Below are 21,637 nucleotides of genomic sequence, written 5' to 3'. Positions count from 1 at the left end.
CTGAAACATTCTTGAAAATTACCATCTTTTTTTTTTTCTTTTTTTTTTTTAACATTTTACATAAATATTTCCAACTATGAACTATATCAAAAGATAGCTTTGGGGAATAAAATTCCAAACCATCCGCAAGGAAGCAGTGCAAATTCCTATTTTTTTTTTTCCAAATAAAATGACTTAGGTATGAAAGGATGGATGATCCTCATGAATCTGAATACCCTGAACCCTGATGCATGATCACCAGTTCAAACAGCTTCGGCAATAATTTAACCTCGAGAAGTCAACTAACCAACACACTATACCTCACCGAACAGACTGTGACATCACGGACAAAGCTCAAACAGGAGACTTGTGCCCACACTGAGGGTGAAAGTCACGATGCAGCATGTTGTAAACAACGGGGCAGAACAGAGGAAAACATCAGTCTGAGTATGGCGTGAAAGTTTAGGGAAACGTATGCAAACCTACAAATAACAGATTACATTTCATGCATCATATAAAATATTTTGCTCTTTCTCCTTTTATGCAGACATATACACAATATTTTACAGCATCTGTACAACAGAGAACTGGATTTCACACAACATTTTCAAAATATTAACTGTCCCATAATCATCTGAAAAAATTAGATGTTTGTCGGACTATATTCCTGGCATTATTTTTTTTTCTGCTAAATCAAACAATTGCTCTGTGTCCATTTTAACACTTGAAAAATGTACAGAACTGATAAAAAATACCAATATTCTCAGCATCCTTCTCATTTCAGTCACATTCTTCCATTTCACCTGGACAAATTAACACATGGCAGCAAACCCTTTAGAGCACAGAAAATGGGACAACGACCAACGCTGGCCACGTCCCTGCCGTCACCCTGTGGTTTTGCTTAACAGATTGCAGAAGTTAGCTGTAGGTCTCAATACCGCGGCGTTAGAAAGGCTTTGTACTGCTACCTCTGTAACCTCAGTGCAAGTGGTTATGGAGCAGCCCCCTCCTGGTAGCTGACTTCTCAAAGAGGCAGAGCCCCCAGCTACTGTGGCTGCGCTTTGGAAGGATCCGCCATCTTGTCAGTTCTGTGCCGTGAGAGTTGCTGCTGCTGCTGCGACTGGTGCTGCTGGTGGTGGGACTGAGCAAAAGTGCTTTGCTGTAGTGGGAAAGCAGCAGAGAGGATAAGCTGAGCTGACTGATTTCCGTGAAGTAACCTGGATGTCTAAAAACATGCAAACAGAAGAAAATTATGTTTTCTGCTACTCTGAGTCAAAGTGCTGGCCTGGTTGCTTCTTAACTCTGTGGAAGGGTTCAGTCAAAATAAACTTCTGATTTGGTAAGTGCAGCTGAACAAACAACGCAAAGATTAGTTTGTATTAATGGAGATAATTAGAGCACTTGATAAAGCAGCTGCTCCTCACGATGTCCTGTGACAACAGGTAGAGCACATGGCAATTTGCCTCCATTTCAAACCAGAAGAGCATAGCAGGGCCTAAGGAATCTATTTTAACCGTACACGTCTGTTACTGCAGTCACACAGGAAAGCAATGCCTTGGCATGCCAAAGCATGACTTGGCACAGATCAAATTTATCCCTGGATAAAAATCCAAGGAAGAAAACAGAGGCAGCTGCCCCATTTGCAGACCCAAACATCTCCTTTGATGGGGATTAATCATTACTGCAAGTAACACTTATTTTTAATGTGGCTCTCCTTAGAAACAAAAGATGATGGTGCTACAGAAAGTCAAGCTAAGGGTGGGTACAAAAGGAACTCAACATCCCAATCCAGAACAAGTTCTGCAACTACATCACTGGTGCACCAGCAGAATCAGACTATGAGAAGCCCTGGTGAACATAGACAGGAAAAGCACTGCTCCTTTTCTCCCTTCTTCAAAGAGAGAGAGAAAACAACAGCAACAACAAAAAAAAAAACATTTTCTTCAAATTCTAACACTTCAACAGGGAGGGAGGGCTGACAAGTTTATATTAAAAACCCTAAACAGTTGCCTAGAAAGAAATTCCAGGACAGGAACAGACGATTGGAGTTCTTCAGCTATCACAGATCTTCTGGTTTTCAACAGAATGTAGTCAGAACTGCACAAACTTCAATTTAAAAGCACGGACAGACGCTACCTACCCACTAAACAGCATAAATGAGTGCTGAAATTCAAATCACTAACTATTCTTCAGTTTGCTTCTTTTTTCTTCTTTTTTAGCTTACAGCTAAAAAGCCTTTGCCTGATGAGTGGCTGAAACTGTATGCTCTTATAAAGAGCTTTTTTAACAAGTTAATATTTTCTGCCACTGGCCCAGGTAAAGAAAATTCTACTCATCCCTGAACAGCATCTTAACTATTCCTTGTGCATATAAACTTATATATATGAGTTTCCAGCTACTTACTCCAGTGTAGAAATTCCACCCTTACCCAGGAAACCTCTTTTACTGTAAAAGAAAGACTGCACATAGTAAGAAAGTTTGTTCAATGGGCAGCCCAGGAAGGAGTGGAGTCACCGCCCTTTGAGGTGCTCAAGAAACATGTAGATGTGGCACTGAGGGGCATGGTTAGAGTGGACATGGCATGAGGGTTGGCAGTTGGAGTAAATGACCTTAGCAGTCATTCTAGATGGCTGTGCACAGCTGTTACACCATGAAATGAAGAGCATCTCGATCAGCTCATCCACGTGAATCAGCAGAGCGTGACCAGGAAAATGTGTACAGAGCTGAAGTTCAGCTTCAGTGTGTTGAAAAAGATGGTGGCAACGCTAGAATATTGCAAAGTTTGCACCAGCTGTGCCCCATGAATGCTCAAACAGGAACAGAAAGAGCATGTTATAAAAGTTTGTCAGGACCTACTGAACCAATATGATGCTGAAGGTGACAGTTTACTGGATTGCATCATTGCTGGTGATGAGATGTGGTGTGACTGCTACAAGCTGGAGTTACAACAGCAGTCTACAGAATGGTGACATGTGAATTTCCCATAGAAAAAGAAGTTCAAGATACAGCCCTCAGCTGTAAGGGGTAAAGTGATGTGCACGATCTTTTAGGATAAGAACGGTGCAATTCTGGATTTCCTGGAACTTGGACAAACCGTCAGCTCTGACTGCTCCATCACAATGCTGACTAAGCTGAAAGCCCAGACTGCCAGAGTAAAGCCAGAGAAGAAGACAACCTCTCTTGCAACACAGTGATGCCTGACTCCACATCAGTTCAAAGACTGTAGAACACACTGCCAGTCTTAACTGGACTGTCCTACCATACCCTCCATATAGTCTGGATTTGGTACCTTCTGACTTCCGTCTGTTTGGGCCGATGAAAGATGGACTGCGTGGGCAACATTTTCCTAGCAACAATACCATAATAGCAGCTGTGAAACAGTGGGTCACCTCTGTTGGTATGGATTTTTATGAGCATGGCATGCAGGCTCTTGTTCATTGCTGGCAAAAACACATAGCTAATGGTAGCGACTGTTGAAAAACAGTGTTTTGTAGCTGAGAGTTTGCTCTATCAAATACTGTTGTGTTCCCTGTATCAGTTGTAGCTTCCAAGAAAATTAATAGAAGGCATTACTTTCATGGCAACCCAAGTCTTTAAGATCAAATAATTATAAGATAAGCATGCTGAAGTTTCAGGACTGACAAATTTCTAGAGAATGCTACATTACCTGTAGGAACTGTTGCGGGTGCTGGGTCAGCTGTGGCTGAGCTGGTTGTTGAACTGCAGTGAGCTGCTGCTGCTGCTGCTGGTCTTGCTGACTTTGCTGCTGCTGCTGCTGTTGCTGTGTTATTGACAAAGTCTGTGGCTGCTGCTGTTGGGCAGCAAAAGTGGGGTAAGCTGTCACCACCTGTCCCATAAACATAGTACTTGGTACCATTACCGCTCCACACGCAACTGGGGCTGTGACCAGTTTTGTTACAAGCTGCTGACCTTGAGAAAATCTGTTAACAGAAAAAGACATTTGGCATCACTTGAGGAAAAATGCATCAAGCTTTAGGTGCTCTTGACAACTGCAGGTTTTGTCAGGTTCATACCTTGTTGTAACACTTCTGGTTATGATAAGCCTACGAACACGCTGTCTTGGGTAAAGTTTAGCTCAACAGCTGTGTGATTACAATAATACATAATATGGGGTTTTATGCTACTTTTCTATTACATGATATTATAAATGCTGTGGTAACACAGTACAAGTCAACCGAACACGATCTTGAAAACTGACCTGATTTGTCTATCCTGCGTAAAAGTAGTTACTGCAGCAGCATTCTGGTTATTGTTCTGTGGTAAGCTAGAAGGAACCTGCACCACATTTCCGGTTGTTGGCTGAGAAATCACCATAGTGTTATACAAAGGTGTTGAGACTGTGTTCTGCGACTGACTGGCAAGGGAAGGTTGTTGACTGTGTCCACTAAGTACGTTCTGTTGACTATGCTGTAGAGGAAGAATACATAATGAATCAGTCACTTGAAAATAGCCAGCTACTACAACCATCCTCCTCATTGTAATTACCCATGCTTTACAACTGCTAATGTTTTGCTATTACAAATGAATTCTTACTTTAAAGTAGACAGGTATTTCCTATCAATTGAGGATTTGGAGGTGGGACTGGCTCTAGGGCATCTGAAAATCTCTTAATCTCTTCTCCTCTTCAGAATATCTTTTTCCTTAATATTTCATCTGCTTGCATACTGTTTGTTCAAGATCCTGTCTTCCATTCCTTTAGCATCTCTGTGCCACATTAAAACATGCACATTACCTCACATTATCAATTTCATACTTCAAAGTCTGGAACTAACTCAATACTAAATTGATAAACTGCCCACCATTACTCTGCCTCATCACAAATTTTAAAAAAGTAGTATGGGATTTGGAAAAAAGTAAAGAGGAGGATGGCCACGGAGATTACAATTATAAGCAGCCTCTCTATAAAACTGTCAAGCACATTAGAACTCCTCAGCTTGAGAAAAAGGCTTATATGCATATGAAAGAGGACTATGAAATTATGTATGACAAAAGAAGTAACTCCTCAATGTATTTCCCGGCATAAAAGCTAGGTGGCAGGTTCAAAAAACAAACCAACAAATTTTGCAGGAGCTAAAACTGTAGAACTCACTGCAAGATACTGTGGATTTCAGAAGTTTACATGTAATCAAAACAAACTGAATAAACCCACAGAAGAAAAAAATCCATCAAAGGCATTTAAAATGCAAAAAGTATCACCTATGGCATCTGACTGAAATTGCTGAGGAGCAGAAAAGTCAACTGCAGAAGCATCAGTATATGCTTTTCCTGTTCTTATGTCTTTCTAGGCATTTAGTGTAGAGATCAGTGTCTGGGCACTGGGTTTCAAGCTCAGCTAGCACAAATGTTCTCACGCTGTACATTCTGTCAATAGAAAATTCATAAAAATTCACCAAAAGGCAAGCTAGCTGTTTTCTATACACTGGTCTTTCCAAAAAGCATTTGGAATTATTTACATTTGTAAACTGTAATTATTTATATTTGTAATTACTTACATTTCTAAGTTTTAAAATTAAAGCAAGGTGTGAAATCGCATTAGTAAGAATATAAGTACATTTCAATTGTAAAACTTTGAACATCAAGAAATAAACTTGATTCTAAGGACACGGTCACAAAAAATTTGCAGGGGGAGAAGGGGAGAAGACAGAGAAGCTATTCTTGCATTTCTCCCTTGGGAAAATTTTACCTGTGATGCAGAGCTCTGCAAAGGCTGTTGCTGCATCATGTGTGGTGTACTTGCATGTCCCGTGTTCATCCCACTTTGAGTCTGATTAGTCTGAACAACCTGACCTTGCATGTTTGTTGGTGCAAGTTGCTGAACACTTGAAGAATTTCCAGATGTAAGCTGCACAGAACTGAAGTTTAGTCCAGAAGTTGACTGCTGAAAGAACATCTTAAAAAAAATCCTAAAATTAGCTCTTATGAAAAATCTGTTAATTGTTTAAGATCTTAGGCAAAAGCTAAATTTAATTTCTTATGATATTAAAATAAGATAAAGCTTCATCTCACATGTTAGGTGTTGAAACGGCACTGCAACTACAAAAAGCAAGGGGCTATCTCCCCATATAAGGTCTGTATTCAAAAACTCTGCTATAACAGCTAAGAATCAGAATCCTGAATTTTAAATCCCTAAACACTGAGGTTTAATATTTGTTTTTAAAGAAGATGGACTATTTGTAGACTGACTTATAATGTAGGCTTTAACTGTCTAAAGATTGAATTCTTTAGAGAAATTTCAGCTTCTACTTGTTGAGTCTCTAGAAGGGAAACTAATTCAAAATCTCAGAAACAATTGATACAGACATAGCATCAAGAAGGTAATCTTCCTTGGAAATTAAGAAACCATACTGGTTTTACTGAATTTTCCAATATCACCCTGTTTCAATAAACTGAATTTAGCATGAAAGTAGTTTGAGTCTTTACAAAATGTCAGACGAAAAACTCAATGCAATAACGCAGAATGTGCAGCACTTAAGAGTTTGTCTTCTAGTTTCCACAGTCCTAAATAAGGTCCCTTTGTCATGCATGGGATGACAGCTGTGAATCTCTCCTTTCAAGTACCTCTAAAGGTCTAATCTACTGCTGGAAATCTTACAGGAGATCACAGTAAAACATCAAAAAAAAGCACATACCAGAAACTCCTACTCCTCAACAGAATTTAAGCAACATACTCAATACTGCCAGGAAATATGTTTATTATTTTTTTTTTGACTCTTTGTTCACAGCACACACTGAAAATATTTAGATTCTTTTCTTATGATGTATTTTAGGTTTTCGAATGTTATGGTTGTTTTTTTTTTAAGCTAAGAAAGTCCAATCAATAGGGTCATTCTTCTCCTCCCAAGATAGCTGCTGAAAACAGAATGACAAAATTAAAAATACATAAAATATGTATATTGGTTGAAACTCCTGTTCTTAACCCTGCCATAAGAATGATTCCAAAGAATGTTTATCAACCAGGTGATAGGCTCTTTATACATAAAAATATAAATATATACATAATATTTAGGTACCTCAGGAACAGTAACACGAGGTCCAGAAGATAGCTGACAAGGAGTACAGAGAATCCCATTGCGGAATGAAGTGCCCAAACTTCATTTTAGATCCCTAAATTCTCTACAGATCAAAATGTATATGAGTTACACCAACTCACCTGGAGTCCTTGACCATGGACAATTTGAAGCTGTTCTTGAATTTTCCGCAACTCTTCCTGCTGCCGATGAATATTTGCCTCTATCATGCGAGTTCTTTGCTCTAGCTGGTCCTTTAGGTGCTGCATAGCTCCTAATTGAGCTGAAAACTGAAAGACAGGCTGTAGTGCAATGTATAAATCATAAGCTGAGCAAAAATAATCACATTTAATTCACAAGCAGTAAATACACTCCTCCAGACTAGGGAAGAAATCAAGCACTGCTTTTTTAACTCCTAGTAGTCATCAACCAAGGACAAAATCATCAGTACAAAAACGCAATAGACTTCATGTTTACCTGATGCATCAGAATTAGATTGCTTAGAACAAAACGAAACAAATCACAGCAAAAGAAACTGATCAGCACACAAATCAATAGGACCCCATAAAAACTTCAGTAATTCACATGGTACTGTGGATGCTAAAAGCTCCCACAGTTTAGAAATTGTCCAATAGAAATTCACTCCTTTTGAGAATAACATTAAAGGCAACTTTGGCACCTAAGAACTCCATTTTTGAAAGATTAATTAACTTTATAGCCAGACCAAGACTGTTTAAGAAATAATAAAACAACTTAGGAAACCAGCTTAATCCATACCTGGGACATGCTGGACTGGAGCTGTAAAGTAGTAGGCTGAGACATCGTTGGCTGCGTTACTGATTGTCCAAGAGACTGAGAGCTTAGAGACTAGGGTTTAATAAAAAATGACATGAGTAAAAGAGAATGGATTTGATACTTGACATGAAATGTTTATTGACATAAACCATCAATTTCAAAATGGAACCACATTAATGTGTACATATATACATGTAAATGTGAAACAGAGGGTTACCTCTGTTGGTACGGATTTCTGAGCACGGCATCCAGGCATATATATATGTACATACATATATAACACATATATGTAAAATGCAGAGTCATATAAACAAGTTATGTGCCAGTGAAAGCAGAGACTCAGATACATTTTTGCAAATTCTGAAGCCCAAAACATAAATACTTACATGCTCAATTACTGTATTTCCTTAAAATGTAGTATACTCTGAAGGTGCATAAAATGATAGTCAAATATCCCAAGCAGAAATCTTACATTTTAAATTTTGTATTTTCAGAGGAAATAAAAAAAGGTTACATGAATTTAATAATAGATTTTAAAGGAAAATCACACTGATCTAATACAAAAATTTTTCTTCAAAGAGTTACCTGACTACTCAGAGATGATCTTCTTTGTGTAGACTTTTCATGAGCAGATAAGCTTTGTCTTGGAGGAGTGCTAGTGTCCACTGTCATCTTAGTTGGTGTTGCTGACAATGTTGTTACAAGAAAAAGAGACATATTAATAGTAATCTCAATCCTGCAATGCAAGAATCAAATTGCAGGAAGCTCTTCCTGAATAAAAGAATAATAATGCAATATCATGGACTGAAACAGGGCACTGTAGGGGCTGCTACTGCACTTTTAGAAACGGAAATCATTATAAGACCTTTGCAAATCTTAGTGTCTAGCAGATCTCTGATCCATCTTAAAGGACATTCTCATCTGCACACTTTTAATAAAATGATGACTAACTGCTGGAGATGCATTTAATGAAGTAAAGCAGAGAAAGTCTTCGCTAAGAAGGTGAATATATTTTCAATAGTTGATGCTTACATGAATGATCTGATACTGCAGTATGAGAAGATTTTCTTGAACTCCTGGAGGAAGCAGAAGGTGTGGGGCTGGTATCAAATCTTTCCAGTGCTTCTTTGAGACTCACTGTGTTTATGTGATTGTCAGATCCGGAGTCTTGACTCTGAAGAGACACACAGAAACAACAGCTACTTTATCAGATTCAGCCCACAAGGTACATTTCTGTAAGCAAATACCTAAGACCACGCAGTGGCTCACCAACCTCTTTCATTGTTAACTGTGCCAAAGTAGCATCCTGCTTTGCATCTGCAACTTCTACTCCCGCATAACAACTTTTATAATAAAACAAAGCCATATAAACCTAGAAACCAAAATGCATGCAGACATCACAAAGTGACTGCTGAGCTGACCTCCTTCTCTAGCAATTCCATTAAGTCTGAACACCTGTGTTAGGAGTGAACTGCTTATCCTTCTGAGGAAGGAAAAGTTAATTCCACTAGAAGGAGCACTGCCAGATGAAACTTGCTGAACTGCCAAGGGAAACACACCATGGTGTATCTGCGCAAGCTGGCTCAACTAAAACTTGCTGAGCTTCCAAGGATGTTCATTCAAAATGAATTTTGCATACATCTAAGAAGCAGAAGGGAGTCACATAATGAAACAATTCCTACTTTGTGAATTCCTATAAGTCATCTCTGTGTGCTGACCTTGTTCTTTCAGGTTATGGGCCCTTCCAGTAAGGAACATTTATAACTGAACCTAACTAAAGAAATTAGATCTTAGTAAGGACTTAGGGATACTGGCAAGTTATAATTACAGGTATATAAACTGCTAAGAGGAGCAGTGGGATAACAGTTAGACATCCTTCCTAAACTTCTTTAACAACTTCAAACTGACATACTGTGTAGAGATTGAAATAATTACTTTTTTGTACTTTTTTAATTTGCCCTGTTTGGGCAAATACTTCTTGCTGCTAAGTATTAACTACATGATATTTTTATAATGAAATAAAGAATAGGTGAAACAAAATGTCTGTTACTCACTTTATCTGCTTTTATCTCTGGAAGAGACTCCTCAATACCAAGTTCTCGACGCCGTTCCGCTCGGACTTCTGCATAACTATAGAAAAACAAACCAAATATGACTGCTTAATCCCTCAATGATTTAAAAAATTTATCTCAGAAAACAAAATCCTCAGATGTATCTTGCTTACAAATTATCTCAGGAAGTTTTCCAGTGATTCTTTATTATTTATTATTTTCTCTCTCAAAAAATACTAACTAGCAATACAACTCCCAAATCCCATACAAATGTAATCTAAGTATCTCTACAATAGATTCAGGAAGGAAAACTTGCCTTACAACTGTGTGCGTACAGACAATAAACTCTGGCCTGGAATTCCACTGGTGATACGTGATATAGTAATGTGTTTGCAGCCAAATCCACTGCTGTCCCTTTGTAAGGAATCTGTAATAACACGACTTCCCTTTCCCGTATTGCATTACTGTAAAAGTGAAGAATAAAGTTTACTGTCTTTTCAGTCCATAAATACTGCAATTATACAACAAGCAATATTTCTCAACTCCATATGTTCTGAGCCCATGTTCAATCTGATATTATGGCTGAGAATTAAAACTGTTGTTTTCTACCAGAAAAATCTGCATTCATCTGAGAAATGCAAAATTCAAATTACCATTTTTGTGGAACTTTTATATATTGTGAAATATTTATATGCAAAAAAACAACAAAGAAAAACTGAAGAAAATCATAGCTAAACAGAAAGTTTATTCTATCACACATCTAACAGATTTTGTATTTATTAAACATCACAGAAGCTTTTTAAATGCTATTGGAACTGGAGAAGTATTAATCATAGTGCTGTGCCCTTCAATTCACCACAATGAAAGATCTAAATTAAAAGTTGTATCTATTTTGCAGTTCTGCATCAAAAGAAAAAGATCAAGAGCAGTAGTATCATATTAAATGAATAGGAGGAGTAAAGAAACTTAACTGAAAGATAAAACAAAACTTCACTCAAACCACTTAAACTTTAAACTGAACATCTAGAAAGCAAATTTGCTCGTTTTAGCAACTTGGTCATACTCACAATGCTCATGACATTTTGCCAGATTATCTAGATCATCCACATGATAATAATCATAGCCTGATGTTCCCAAAACTTCAAATGGAAGATAGCCTATTATTGGAGGTGCCCTGATTAACAGAAAAATTACAGTCATTTTCATTTCATAAGGAAAAAAAATCATTATTTTTTGTTTTTGCTTTTTTTTTTGCATTTGCATTTTTTATTTTTCTCTGAAAAAAAAAATTAAACCCAACATAAGCTATGAATAAATAATACAAATAATACTGATTAGTGAACTCTACATATTATAGCCATAAAAGTGATTCAGCTACTATTGCTGCTATATATAGAAAGAATTGCAGCACCTGTGATCCAAGAATAGGAACTTCCATTCTAAGCTATGTCTAGATGTGAACTCTTCATTGGGTTCTTCAACAGTGCACATTTCCTAAAAAGTAAAAAAAAAAAAATCTCTCTCAAAACTGCTCTATTCTAACTCATAAGTTCTTTTTCAATTCAGGCTTACCTGAAGGTAGTGGATAACTTTACAATAGGTATAAAATTTGTAAACTTCACTGGGGTTTTTGGTTTGATGCATAGCACCAAAGTAGAATCTAATATTAGCCACACTAGGCTGACACTCAGTTGATTTAAAAGCTGCTAGTAAATTCAAGCTCAGTGTCTACAAGCACAGTAGTACAAGCAGTACATGCTTAGAATGGGTAAGAAGCAGAATTAGAAAGATGGTCACCTTACTTCAGATTTACAAATAAGATAGAGAGTACACTAAATCTCTACTTCAGCTATTGCAGAAGCTTAGTCCCGTAGTAAGAAACATGGTATTTTCAGTTTCATGTAACAGAATACCTTATGGCTTTCATCAATAATATCTGAAGTGCTGCATTTTCCTGATCAGACTATGGTTAAAATGATGTAACAGTGATATACAATGATATAAATGTGATACAAATGACATAAAAGTGCTAACCTTGATAAACTGAGGTGTAGCTAACCTAACTGTGGCTATAAAGCAAACTTTGTCTTCATATGAAGGCCGGTGCGACCGCTGAATAGTTCCTTCAAAACCATTGTGTGCTGAATTGGGAACTGAGGGAAGACAGAGAAGTGGTCAGCAAAGCTTACAAGACAGGCATAGAGGAGAACAGCAGTCACATCATAAGACAAATGGATCAGTATTTATCTAATGTAGTTTCTTCAGAATTTGTCAAACAATGTGAAAACTGCTACATGTAATACATATATGAAGGAACAGTAGTAATAGGAACACAACCATGAAGAAGCTTATTTTCTATACTTGGGGCATTTTGCATGTTTTTAGCATTCTTGCTTCACTGTATGACCGTAAACTATGTTTCGTTATTCATAACATAAATGCAAATACTGACAAAACCCAGAAAAGGACCTTTTCATCAATCTGACAGTGAATTGTGGTAACTTTTTCAACCAGTTCCTGCAGCTACTCCTAGCAATTCCAGTTAATACATGGTTCCCTTACAAGTTCATGAATATGTACTATGATCATGGTCAAAAGCTGTCTTAAGTATACAATTTATTTGTCTTATCCACACAGTGTGTTAACTCTGGTAGAGAAAGCTGAATGGATGTGAATGCTATTTGTACCTGAATAGTCCACATCTGCTATTCAGCTCCTTGTTAGCTTCCTGAGGTGCCCATATAGTTCAGCTGTTTGTTTAGGAATATTTCCTGATCTTGAAGGGCAGCTGATAAACCCACAGTTCTCCATCTCCTCTTTCTGAGACTAACATCACATTCAATCTTCACAGACCTGTTTTTCTAGCTTTCCTACAGCATTAGGTACCTCCCTTTGGCTCTAACACAACCTCTCCCCATCCTAGGAGAAGAATACTCATTAAAAAAAAAAAAGTCAGTTGATTTGCTTGCAAGACACAGTTTTTGATTTTATTTTATTTTTGAGAAGTGATCTACTGAGCACACCCCACTGCCTGACTAACCAAATAATTATGCCTCTCAAACAGCTACTCAGCACAGGCTGCCCAAACAAATTTAAGATACTGTAATACAAAAGTGGAAATAATGAATAAAAATAACTGCAGTGGATGAGATAAGTCATTCAGTGCAGAAAAGTGAAACTCTATAACGGTCCATGCACTGATCTGAGTAGTAACCTGAAAGCAGAAATGGGTGGCTCAGGGCAGGGGGAGGAGTGCAGAACATGCATTTTACTTGTCAGTTCACTGCTAGAATAATGAGAACAGTGGATACTTAGTAATGGTGATCCTCAAGTTACTTACTCACCTGATTAAATATGGATTATACATTAAGTTAATTCAGGCACTTACTTTAAAGCACTGACTTAAATTTCTCTTACACTCTTTAGAAGTGTTCTGCAGTTTTCTTTAACTGAAAGTCTTAACATTTTGCCTTCAAATGCACGTATGTGTCAAAGACTGATTTTAGTTTATCCTTAAGTTTTGCACAATCATCCTAAGCTTGTTCAGGTACAAAGCTCCCTACGTATTCCACTCTAATGTGACTGAAATTACTTACCATTATTCAAACACTTGAAATTTCCTATAAATTTTACATATTCATATGTAGGTTGCTCTTTTGGGTCTATTGTTCCTCGCAGCATATGGCAACAGAATTCTAGCTGATTTTTTGCTGAGAAAAGAACAAACAAATAAAAAGATTGCATGACTGATGAAACACACAGGCAGCAAGAAATGGAAAGCAGGAACAATTAAGTTGCATACTTTATCAAGATACTGTAAACCTGGTGCTTACAAATAGGTAAATACAGCCTTTGCTTTTAACCAGTGTGATATTAGCTAAAGAAAAGGAGAACTCATTTGGAATGTGTGTATGAATGGACTGAATGCCAATGACATAGAGATCCCATGAAAAAAATAGAACTATATTAAACAAGCATCTGCCCAAAACATAACTTTATGTCCTTCCAACACCCATGGCCTGTTTTCATTCTTTCCAGCTGCCAGAATGGTCTAAATAGAAGCTATGTAAACAAAGTCATAGAGTGAGATGCCACACAACACAAAATTACTCCTTGGAGAAAATAAAAACAGCATGAAAGTGCTTCCATTCAAGTTGCACATTTCATGCTCCAGGCCTCATCCACACATTCCTGCATGAGTACCACTGGAAAAAAAAAATCACATACGATACAAAGCAGATTGTTTTTAATGCAACTACTTACATTTTAAGTATTCCGGTGTCAATGAATCACTTTCCAGCAGATGAGAAGACAGAATTTTATAAATTTCAGAATGCTCCCCCTCTGGGATAAAATTAAATACACTCTGATCCACAAGATCAGACTGAAAGGAAAACATTTAACACATTTTAAACTAATGCAAGACAAACAAAATTACAAACACTATTATTTCAAAGCCAAACAATTCCACAGTCCAGAAAAATACCACTCAAATATTACTAATTAAAATCACTTGCTGGATTAAATGTGAACACTTTGCGAGTAAAAAAAGTAATCCCATTTTGATTTGTTTTGACACTGAACCATTTAACGAAAATGCCATGAATGTATCAGATATGCATATGCACTTTAGCACAGTGGCAGTGGAACTTCTAGTAATCACTCTGGGAGGTAAATAAAGCAGCATTTAAATTAGAAATTACATAGTGGTGATCTAGTGCACTGTAACCTATCACTGGCAATCAATACATCCAAACAGTATTTTGTAACAAAAGGCAGCACCTCCCTATGTCATGCAGTTTGCAATATTTGCAACAACAACATTCAATTGGGATTGATTTATGAATGTGTTTTAGAATTAGTCAGTTTCACAACTACACACACAGCATGAGGAGTATACAGATTAACTCAATTAAACTGAACGAATGTTCATATGCATAAATCTATTTGATTAAGTATTCAGAAAAGATAATAGGAATATATATTAAGAATATATACATTGCATCTAAAAGAAATGGGTAACTATGCTTCTGAGAACTAGGTAAACTATAAATTTAAATAAAAAACAAAAATAAAACACATTTACTTGTATAATTTTTTATCATTTAATGCTGATATCACGCATACCTTAGAGAATTTGTTGGGCAGGATCATTTTTAAAATACGACACTCCATGCTCTGCAAAGTTCTCTTATCCAGCCAGCCTCTACCAATAATTTGTCTCTCCCTTCTAGAAAGAACTCTGTCCCACACATCAACTGTTTACATTTTTGAGTACTGATGTTTCCCATTTCTTAGTTACATTATTCAAAGGTAACTTCTGAAAACTAGAATGCTTAATTTACCAATGAGTGATGTCACCAAAATTAAAGATGAGTGAATGTGATAACACTCAAAGCATTTACCTAGCCTAAAAAGCAGAATCAGCAATAACATATTTCTTGTAAGAGTTCTTTGGCAAATAAGCAGTCAAAAACAGTTAAAAAAAATTCCAAGGTACTGCTCTTTAGCAATATTCTTCTGATTCATGTAGAGGCTATGATAGGTGTGAACTCTAATGGATCTCCGACAGTCACATCTGCTGTTATAGTCATGTTGAAGAAAAACTGATACTAGTCTGGTACTTCTTAATCCTGCATAACAGAGCACTGACTGCATTCTGCATATCCAAAGGAAATGTTTAATACAGGACACAACCCAGGTTGGAGGATTAATGCAAAAGCAGTAGAATACCATACACATCTGCACTATAATGCCCAAAAGAACAAAGATTAATAGTACTCATAGCAGAATATCATCCACAGAGAAACTGGCACATTACTGTAAGCAATTCATACTTACTGGCAAATGTTCAAGTAAAGGAGTTATACTTTCAGACACATATATTATATTTCCATCTGTCATAATTGCTAAAAAAAAACCATCAAGAGCCTGAAATTAAACATAATAGTCAGTTAAATAAAAAGAAACAGCATATTAAAAATGTTAAGCTATATTTAACACTGAAAAGAATTCAGACCAATTTTAATTGATTTTTTTTTATAACAAAGAATTGTCTATTAAAACTTCTCAGTCTTGCTTTTACACTATGAGCATTACAATTTCCATGTTGCTCTGTTCTTAAATAATCTAGATTTTGGTCCTTATAGATCTAGCCGCTGTTAACTTGGCTCTGTGTTGTCTCCTTGCTATTTTCAATTACATGATTTCAAACAACAGAAAGCTCAGGAAAATGAGCTGAAGGCAAAAGCAAGAGGGGGAGGAGAAATGACAGAACGAATAAATGAAAGAGGTGGCGAAATCAAAAGATCGAAAATCTCAGTATCTCCAATCTCAATATAATAAACTTATAGCAAGATCTTATTAAGCTTAAGTACTGTGAGATACACTTCTGATTGCTTTATCTTCTACGTAACTCAAACTTACTCCAGCTGAAAATAACATGTCTGTCTTTTGGTGGAAAACAAAGGCATGACAGAACTGCATTTCTAAATTGGAAAGTTTAAAGGTCACAATTTCAAAAACTTTGTATCATTGTCTTCTAATTGTAAGTCACTAGTTATGGACATATACTTTGTAAGAAGATTTGATAAATACTAGAAAATCTTTAAAAACAAAAGCAACTATTTCACTAACACATACTTTTCAAATACATAGAAAATTCAGAAATTCACCTTCATGAAAATATATAGTTGGAACAAAAAGATGCAAATGAAAAGATACACCACCAAACCAAAAAATGTCATCATGGACTCACTACTCCCTAGGAGGTAATATTCTACTTCCAGATAAAGAGAAATAACATACTTCTAACATTAACTGTGTGAATTCTTCATTACTAAGGAATGTTGGTTTCCAGTCCTGTCGAATCTCACTGGCATCTGATTGTGCAGTAATTTCTAGAATGAAACAAAAATACAGTATAAGGAGTCACATACCTAATAGCCACTATTTTTTCCACTAAGTCACATATTAACAGCAGGAAGCAGCAAAAGCTTCTCCAGTCTTCTCTATGTGTATGTTGCTCATTTATCAATTTTTTACTATTTTAGCATTTTCAAATTTCTCTTGTTTACAAAACTAAAGTGAGGTGCAGTATTCAAAGCAGTATTAGCAAGTTAGAAGTTCTCAGTACTGTAATTTCAGTGTGCTCAGCCAGCTGCATTATTTTGTTTTGTTTTGTTTTTACAATAGGAAGCAGAATCCACTCTGGATAACAAACAAGTCAGATAGTTCATCTGGACGTGTTCCCAGTGTACCAAGCTTGGTTGAAGTGGAAGTGCTCCAGAAAAAAACAGAAGCAACACAGTTAATCTAAATCTGATGGCTGACCAAAGTAGGATTTTCAACAGTAAAGCAGGCAATCTTTGCTGAGCAATTTATTCACTGCTCGGGTAATGTAATGAACAGATCCAAGGCAAAGCAAGCTTCTGAACTTAGCCAACAATTTATGCAGAATATTGTAATGTAAACCTGTGCAGAACAATGCTGGTAAGCACTGGCTGCCAGAGCTTTAGATATCTTAATATGATAACTGCAGTCACACAAATATTCTGTCCCACTATGTCAAGGACAAATGCCTTAGGCCTTAAAAAATATCCACTCCTAGAGCTACATTTTTTCTTGCATCCTCAAAACCAAGACCGACCAAAAACACACAAAAAATCAACCAAACAAAAAGACAACAACAGCTACAGCAAAAAAAAGTAGATTTATGTTTATCTTTCTAATGGCACTATGCAAAACACATATGGTGCAGCTTGAACTGTGACAATAATACTAAGGGAGTATTTACCATATCATAACATACCTTAAAGTTACGCATTGCTGGATAAACAAATATCTATTCATACCCTTTAATAGCCTACTTATTTTATTTTAAAGGTAACTAATAGCTGGTTCCTTTGTTGTATTCAGCTGAAGTTATTTACAGATATTGAAAGTATTCTTTCAATAAAAAGCTGAAAGTATTTACAGATATTTTCGCGTTTTTTCCCCCTCAATGCTACAGCTAAAAGGTAAACAGAAAATGCCTGTGTTTCATGTCTGTATTCCCAAATTCCCAAGGCATGCCACTCTCTCTCATCAAACAAACTAGCCCAACAAAGCTTGCTGGAAAACACAGCACTCTATCATCCCAGTTAAATCTGACAGCTATGTAGATATCAGATAACCAAGAGGGAGCTTAGATTCCCTTGGATTAGCTTTTTCAGTGATCTATCTTGCTTTATGTGGAAGCAGGAGAGACAAAACAACTGTTCAAAGCACAAACTAAGCATCAAAATTAGTGCGTCCAACAAATACTTCCAATGAAACGGATCAGCAGAGCACTCCAGACAAGCAAAACTTCGACAGTTCGCACCTTATGAAGCAACTGTATAACAGATGCCTCTGTCAATCCAGCCCAAACAACTTCAGGGTTATTTAGAAAATAAATTTAACAGACTTGTTTGACAGCTATGGGATTAAAAAAAAAACACAACAAAACAAAGCAATACTGATTTTGCAAAATACTATCAAAAACATAGCTATATATCTGGTACCTAAATTATGATCACAGGAATATCTTTCTTCAGGGGCTCTTTACGTTTTTAGACAGTTCCCTTAAAGGAGCAGCATAATTGTTAATGTTTTATGTACTTAGTGCATATCATAAATATGCTTAGAAAAAAAATATCTTTTTTATAGTTACCTTTGTGCTTCCGTAAAAAGTCAATGCTCTTCTGCAGTACAGTGGATTTATCCATCTTCCGAGCATTACCTGGAAGCATGGAACCCAGCTCTTTGATAAGAACATTAAACTGATCTCGACGTTTCTTTTCAGACTTGTTTCTAGACACTCTGACAAATAAAACAGAAAATGTTTTATAGCAATTACAAGAACTTACAACAATATACATACTACTATCAGGTTCCTGACGCAAACAGCCCCTGACAAACCCCTGCTGTGAGGACTGTCACACCTACTCAAAATCACAGGCAACATTTTTGAAGAATGGTATCCTTCTGAAGGAGGGATGCACCTGAATCTTCACAGTAGACTCCACTTTGCCAAAAATACAAATAAATATATAACACGTCTAGAGAATAACAGCAAGAGAAACACCTAAATAACACTGCAAAATGTGGTTAATTACAAAATAATGTTTTTTTATTCATTGAGAAATCTTGGTCCAAATGTACAAGCACAGGACATTTTTAGAATGAGGTAAATGAAAAAATTACCTTTTTGCTTTATCTTTGTCATCTTCTTCCACCAGACCATCAAAAATGCTTCCATCATTTCTGAAAGAAACAAAATAAACATTAAGAGTGTAAAATTCCTCTCTTGTGGAGTGGAAACAATGAGGAAGAAGGAAAAAAAAGAGAGAAAGCTTATTATTCGTCATTTCCTGAATACATTCAAGAAACTGAAGTACTGTTTTATTACTGTGATGTCTCACAAGAACCATCATCAATAACCCAAAGTCAAGTGTGCTATAACTTCTTGTAGGTTGTTTACTAAACAGACAGCATAAAGATCTACATTTCTGACATGGCCCAAACTAGGTCCATCTATTTCTAATGAGAACTCACAACCCTATACAAACACTTAATTGAACATTATTCAATTCTATTGTTCCATCTTCTTAATTATTTGCTTTACCTTATCCTTTCAAAGGCATTACAGGAGAAATACAATTTGTTACTTCTACTTTTTCACAGCATCTATTACAATATCAGAAATATAGTAAGAAAGTACTTCTTTTATGCCTTAAATACATCAGTAATGTAAGAGAGCTCAGGAACATACTACACTTCATCCATGTAAGGAATTCTATGCATATACAATTAACTCTAAACAGTAACACTAATTATTCATTATATCTGGTTCCCAAACAAGTACTGCAATTTTTACTCAACTTGAAAATTGTGTGTGTATTGCTAAAGAGATTTTAAGATATCAAAATGATAACGTTTTACTTCTAAGAAGCCCCAGCATACTTCATACAATACTTTATCTGATTTCTTTTTAAAAGTCAAGCTGAAATTGTCCTTATTTATTTTTCCAGAACTGATGTAGAGTTGACTTTCATATTTTAGTTCTCTCATTCCTTCTGCCTGTTTTCAGTTTATTTAGCGTTGTCCTCCCACTGGCTACCGTGTGTCCAATCTTAATTTTTTAACCTTTCCTTCCCTTGAGACAAGTAACTGTCCATCCAAAAAGCTTACTTCCTTCTTCTGATGTACAATGAAAAATCATCAAGGAATCATATACTATGATAAGCAGAGATGTTAGGAAGCAATTATTTTCTGTTATTATATCAACATGAAACTTTCAAAAGAAATTCACATATTCAAAATGCTGAAGTTTCAGTGAGATACAACAAAACCTAACTAAAAAAATAAAGAGACATTTAAGTATTTTAAAACATTTGTTCTTTATTTTTATTGGGTTTTATTCAGAATGGGCTTAACTTTCTGCGAATTTTCTGCAAGTCTCATTTCCTGAAGTCTCAAAAATGGTAATAAGCAACATATTAGAGACAGATGTTCACCCAAGCTGCTAAGAAAGGCTAGGGCAAGGAATCAAGTAGAAGCCATGCCTCAGCTATTACTTTTCTCTTGAAATAGGTTACCAGGTCACTTTACTGTCATCTGTAGCACCACTAATCATTTCAGTGTATTTGTTTTCCTTAATCAAACAGTGAAGTACTTAAAAAAATAATAATAATCATGTAAGCTTTAAAAAAATCAACTCAACTTGCACAGATGCTGTTCCATGTCTGAAAAAAGTCATACATTTTAAGACTCATCTCAAGCAATAAAAATAAACTACCTCCAATGACTAAAACACAATACATCTAAAGACAATCAAAATAGCAATCAAAAGTAGCCAAAACCTCACTCCTCTTATTTTTTGCATAAATTACCGCTCTCTATATATTAAAAGTAAGAATAAAAGCAGTAAAGGAAGTGTTTAACAGTAATTCATCCAATGTGTCTATAAGCATACCTGTCTGCAATGGAGCTCATTTTATGGGTGCTTATGGTAAAAAACATAACATAGCACACTTTAGTCTTGTGGTAGACATTTGTACGTTTGCCTGTAGGAAAAGAAAAAAAATTAAAATGTGACTCTGGAGGAACAACCATACACTTCACTACAGTGCACTGCTTTCAGTCTCTCTTGTTTCAGCCTCCTGCTCTGTTCTGCCTCTTTCTCTGATACAGTCTCCATTACCATTATAACCTGGACTTTAATATTTTATTTTACATGACAGAGTTTAAGAGGATGCTTTCATTAAATCTCATAATGAACACATATGGACTAAGCCCATATAAACCTTTTTCTGACTCCCAATTTGAGGATTTAAAATTAAATGAACTATTTATTTCAACAAGTATCCACCTGTTGGTACCCAAAAATTATAGAACTGCACAGGTGTATAGAAAGATTGAATGCCAAAGATAAAACAATGCAGTTAAATCTCTCTCTTTGACATAAAAAAGTCAGTTGTCAGAGGTTACTCGTGGAGGAGCAGGACTGGAATGTAAGAGACTAAAGAACAACTGTGTGCATCAAGAAGTTTTATATAGGAGCTACAGTTGGAAGATCTTCAGGTGTTTTTAATATGGTATAAACTTAATATTAAAAAGGAATTACATTTATTTCAAAGGAGCTCATTTTAGTCACTTCAATGAGTCACAGTTTCTGAGAAGGAAGGATTGATTTGCTTCTGAAAGTGCCAAATCCAGCAAAACGTGCAGTGTTAATGCCACAAGAAATACAGCAGCTGCTAC

General features: G+C 36.2%; 1 protein-coding gene across 5 annotated transcripts in view; it reads right to left on the bottom strand.

Moving 5' to 3' along the window:
• Positions 1 to 106: 106 nt before the first annotated feature.
• CLOCK (clock circadian regulator) overlaps positions 107 to 21,637 on the bottom strand; it is a 47,954-nt gene continuing 26,423 nt past the window's right edge. For 3 of the 5 annotated variants that reach the window (XM_065737014.1, XM_065737015.1, XM_065737016.1), the window contains 20 exons: positions 20,850 to 20,940; positions 19,079 to 19,138; positions 18,546 to 18,694; positions 16,661 to 16,752; positions 15,695 to 15,784; positions 14,117 to 14,237; positions 13,450 to 13,563; positions 11,888 to 12,006; positions 11,265 to 11,347; positions 10,921 to 11,027; positions 10,170 to 10,317; positions 9,857 to 9,932; positions 8,835 to 8,976; positions 8,388 to 8,488; positions 7,785 to 7,874; positions 7,151 to 7,309; positions 5,684 to 5,890; positions 4,199 to 4,407; positions 3,647 to 3,920; positions 107 to 1,204 (listed from right to left, as the gene is read on the bottom strand). In XM_065737014.1, coding sequence (XP_065593086.1) covers positions 1,025 to 1,204; positions 3,647 to 3,920; positions 4,199 to 4,407; positions 5,684 to 5,890; positions 7,151 to 7,309; positions 7,785 to 7,874; positions 8,388 to 8,488; positions 8,835 to 8,976; positions 9,857 to 9,932; positions 10,170 to 10,317; positions 10,921 to 11,027; positions 11,265 to 11,347; positions 11,888 to 12,006; positions 13,450 to 13,563; positions 14,117 to 14,237; positions 15,695 to 15,784; positions 16,661 to 16,752; positions 18,546 to 18,694; positions 19,079 to 19,138; positions 20,850 to 20,896 — 2,568 coding nt within the window. In that variant the 5' untranslated portion in view covers positions 20,897 to 20,940 and the 3' untranslated portion in view covers positions 107 to 1,024. The remainder of the gene's footprint in view (positions 1,205 to 3,646; positions 3,921 to 4,198; positions 4,408 to 5,683; positions 5,891 to 7,150; positions 7,310 to 7,784; positions 7,875 to 8,387; positions 8,489 to 8,834; positions 8,977 to 9,856; positions 9,933 to 10,169; positions 10,318 to 10,920; positions 11,028 to 11,264; positions 11,348 to 11,887; positions 12,007 to 13,449; positions 13,564 to 14,116; positions 14,238 to 15,694; positions 15,785 to 16,660; positions 16,753 to 18,545; positions 18,695 to 19,078; positions 19,139 to 20,849; positions 20,941 to 21,637) is intronic. The other 2 variants (XM_065737018.1, XM_065737017.1) reach the window with 2 other exon arrangements.

This window comes from Cyrtonyx montezumae, unplaced genomic scaffold (assembly GCF_038088225.1).
Source record: "Cyrtonyx montezumae isolate F1298 unplaced genomic scaffold, pur_monq_1.0 scaffold_2, whole genome shotgun sequence".
Lineage (NCBI taxonomy): Eukaryota > Metazoa > Chordata > Aves > Galliformes > Odontophoridae > Cyrtonyx > Cyrtonyx montezumae.
Note: the sequence above shows the minus strand (reverse complement) of the source record. Positions and strands in the feature narration are given on the sequence as shown.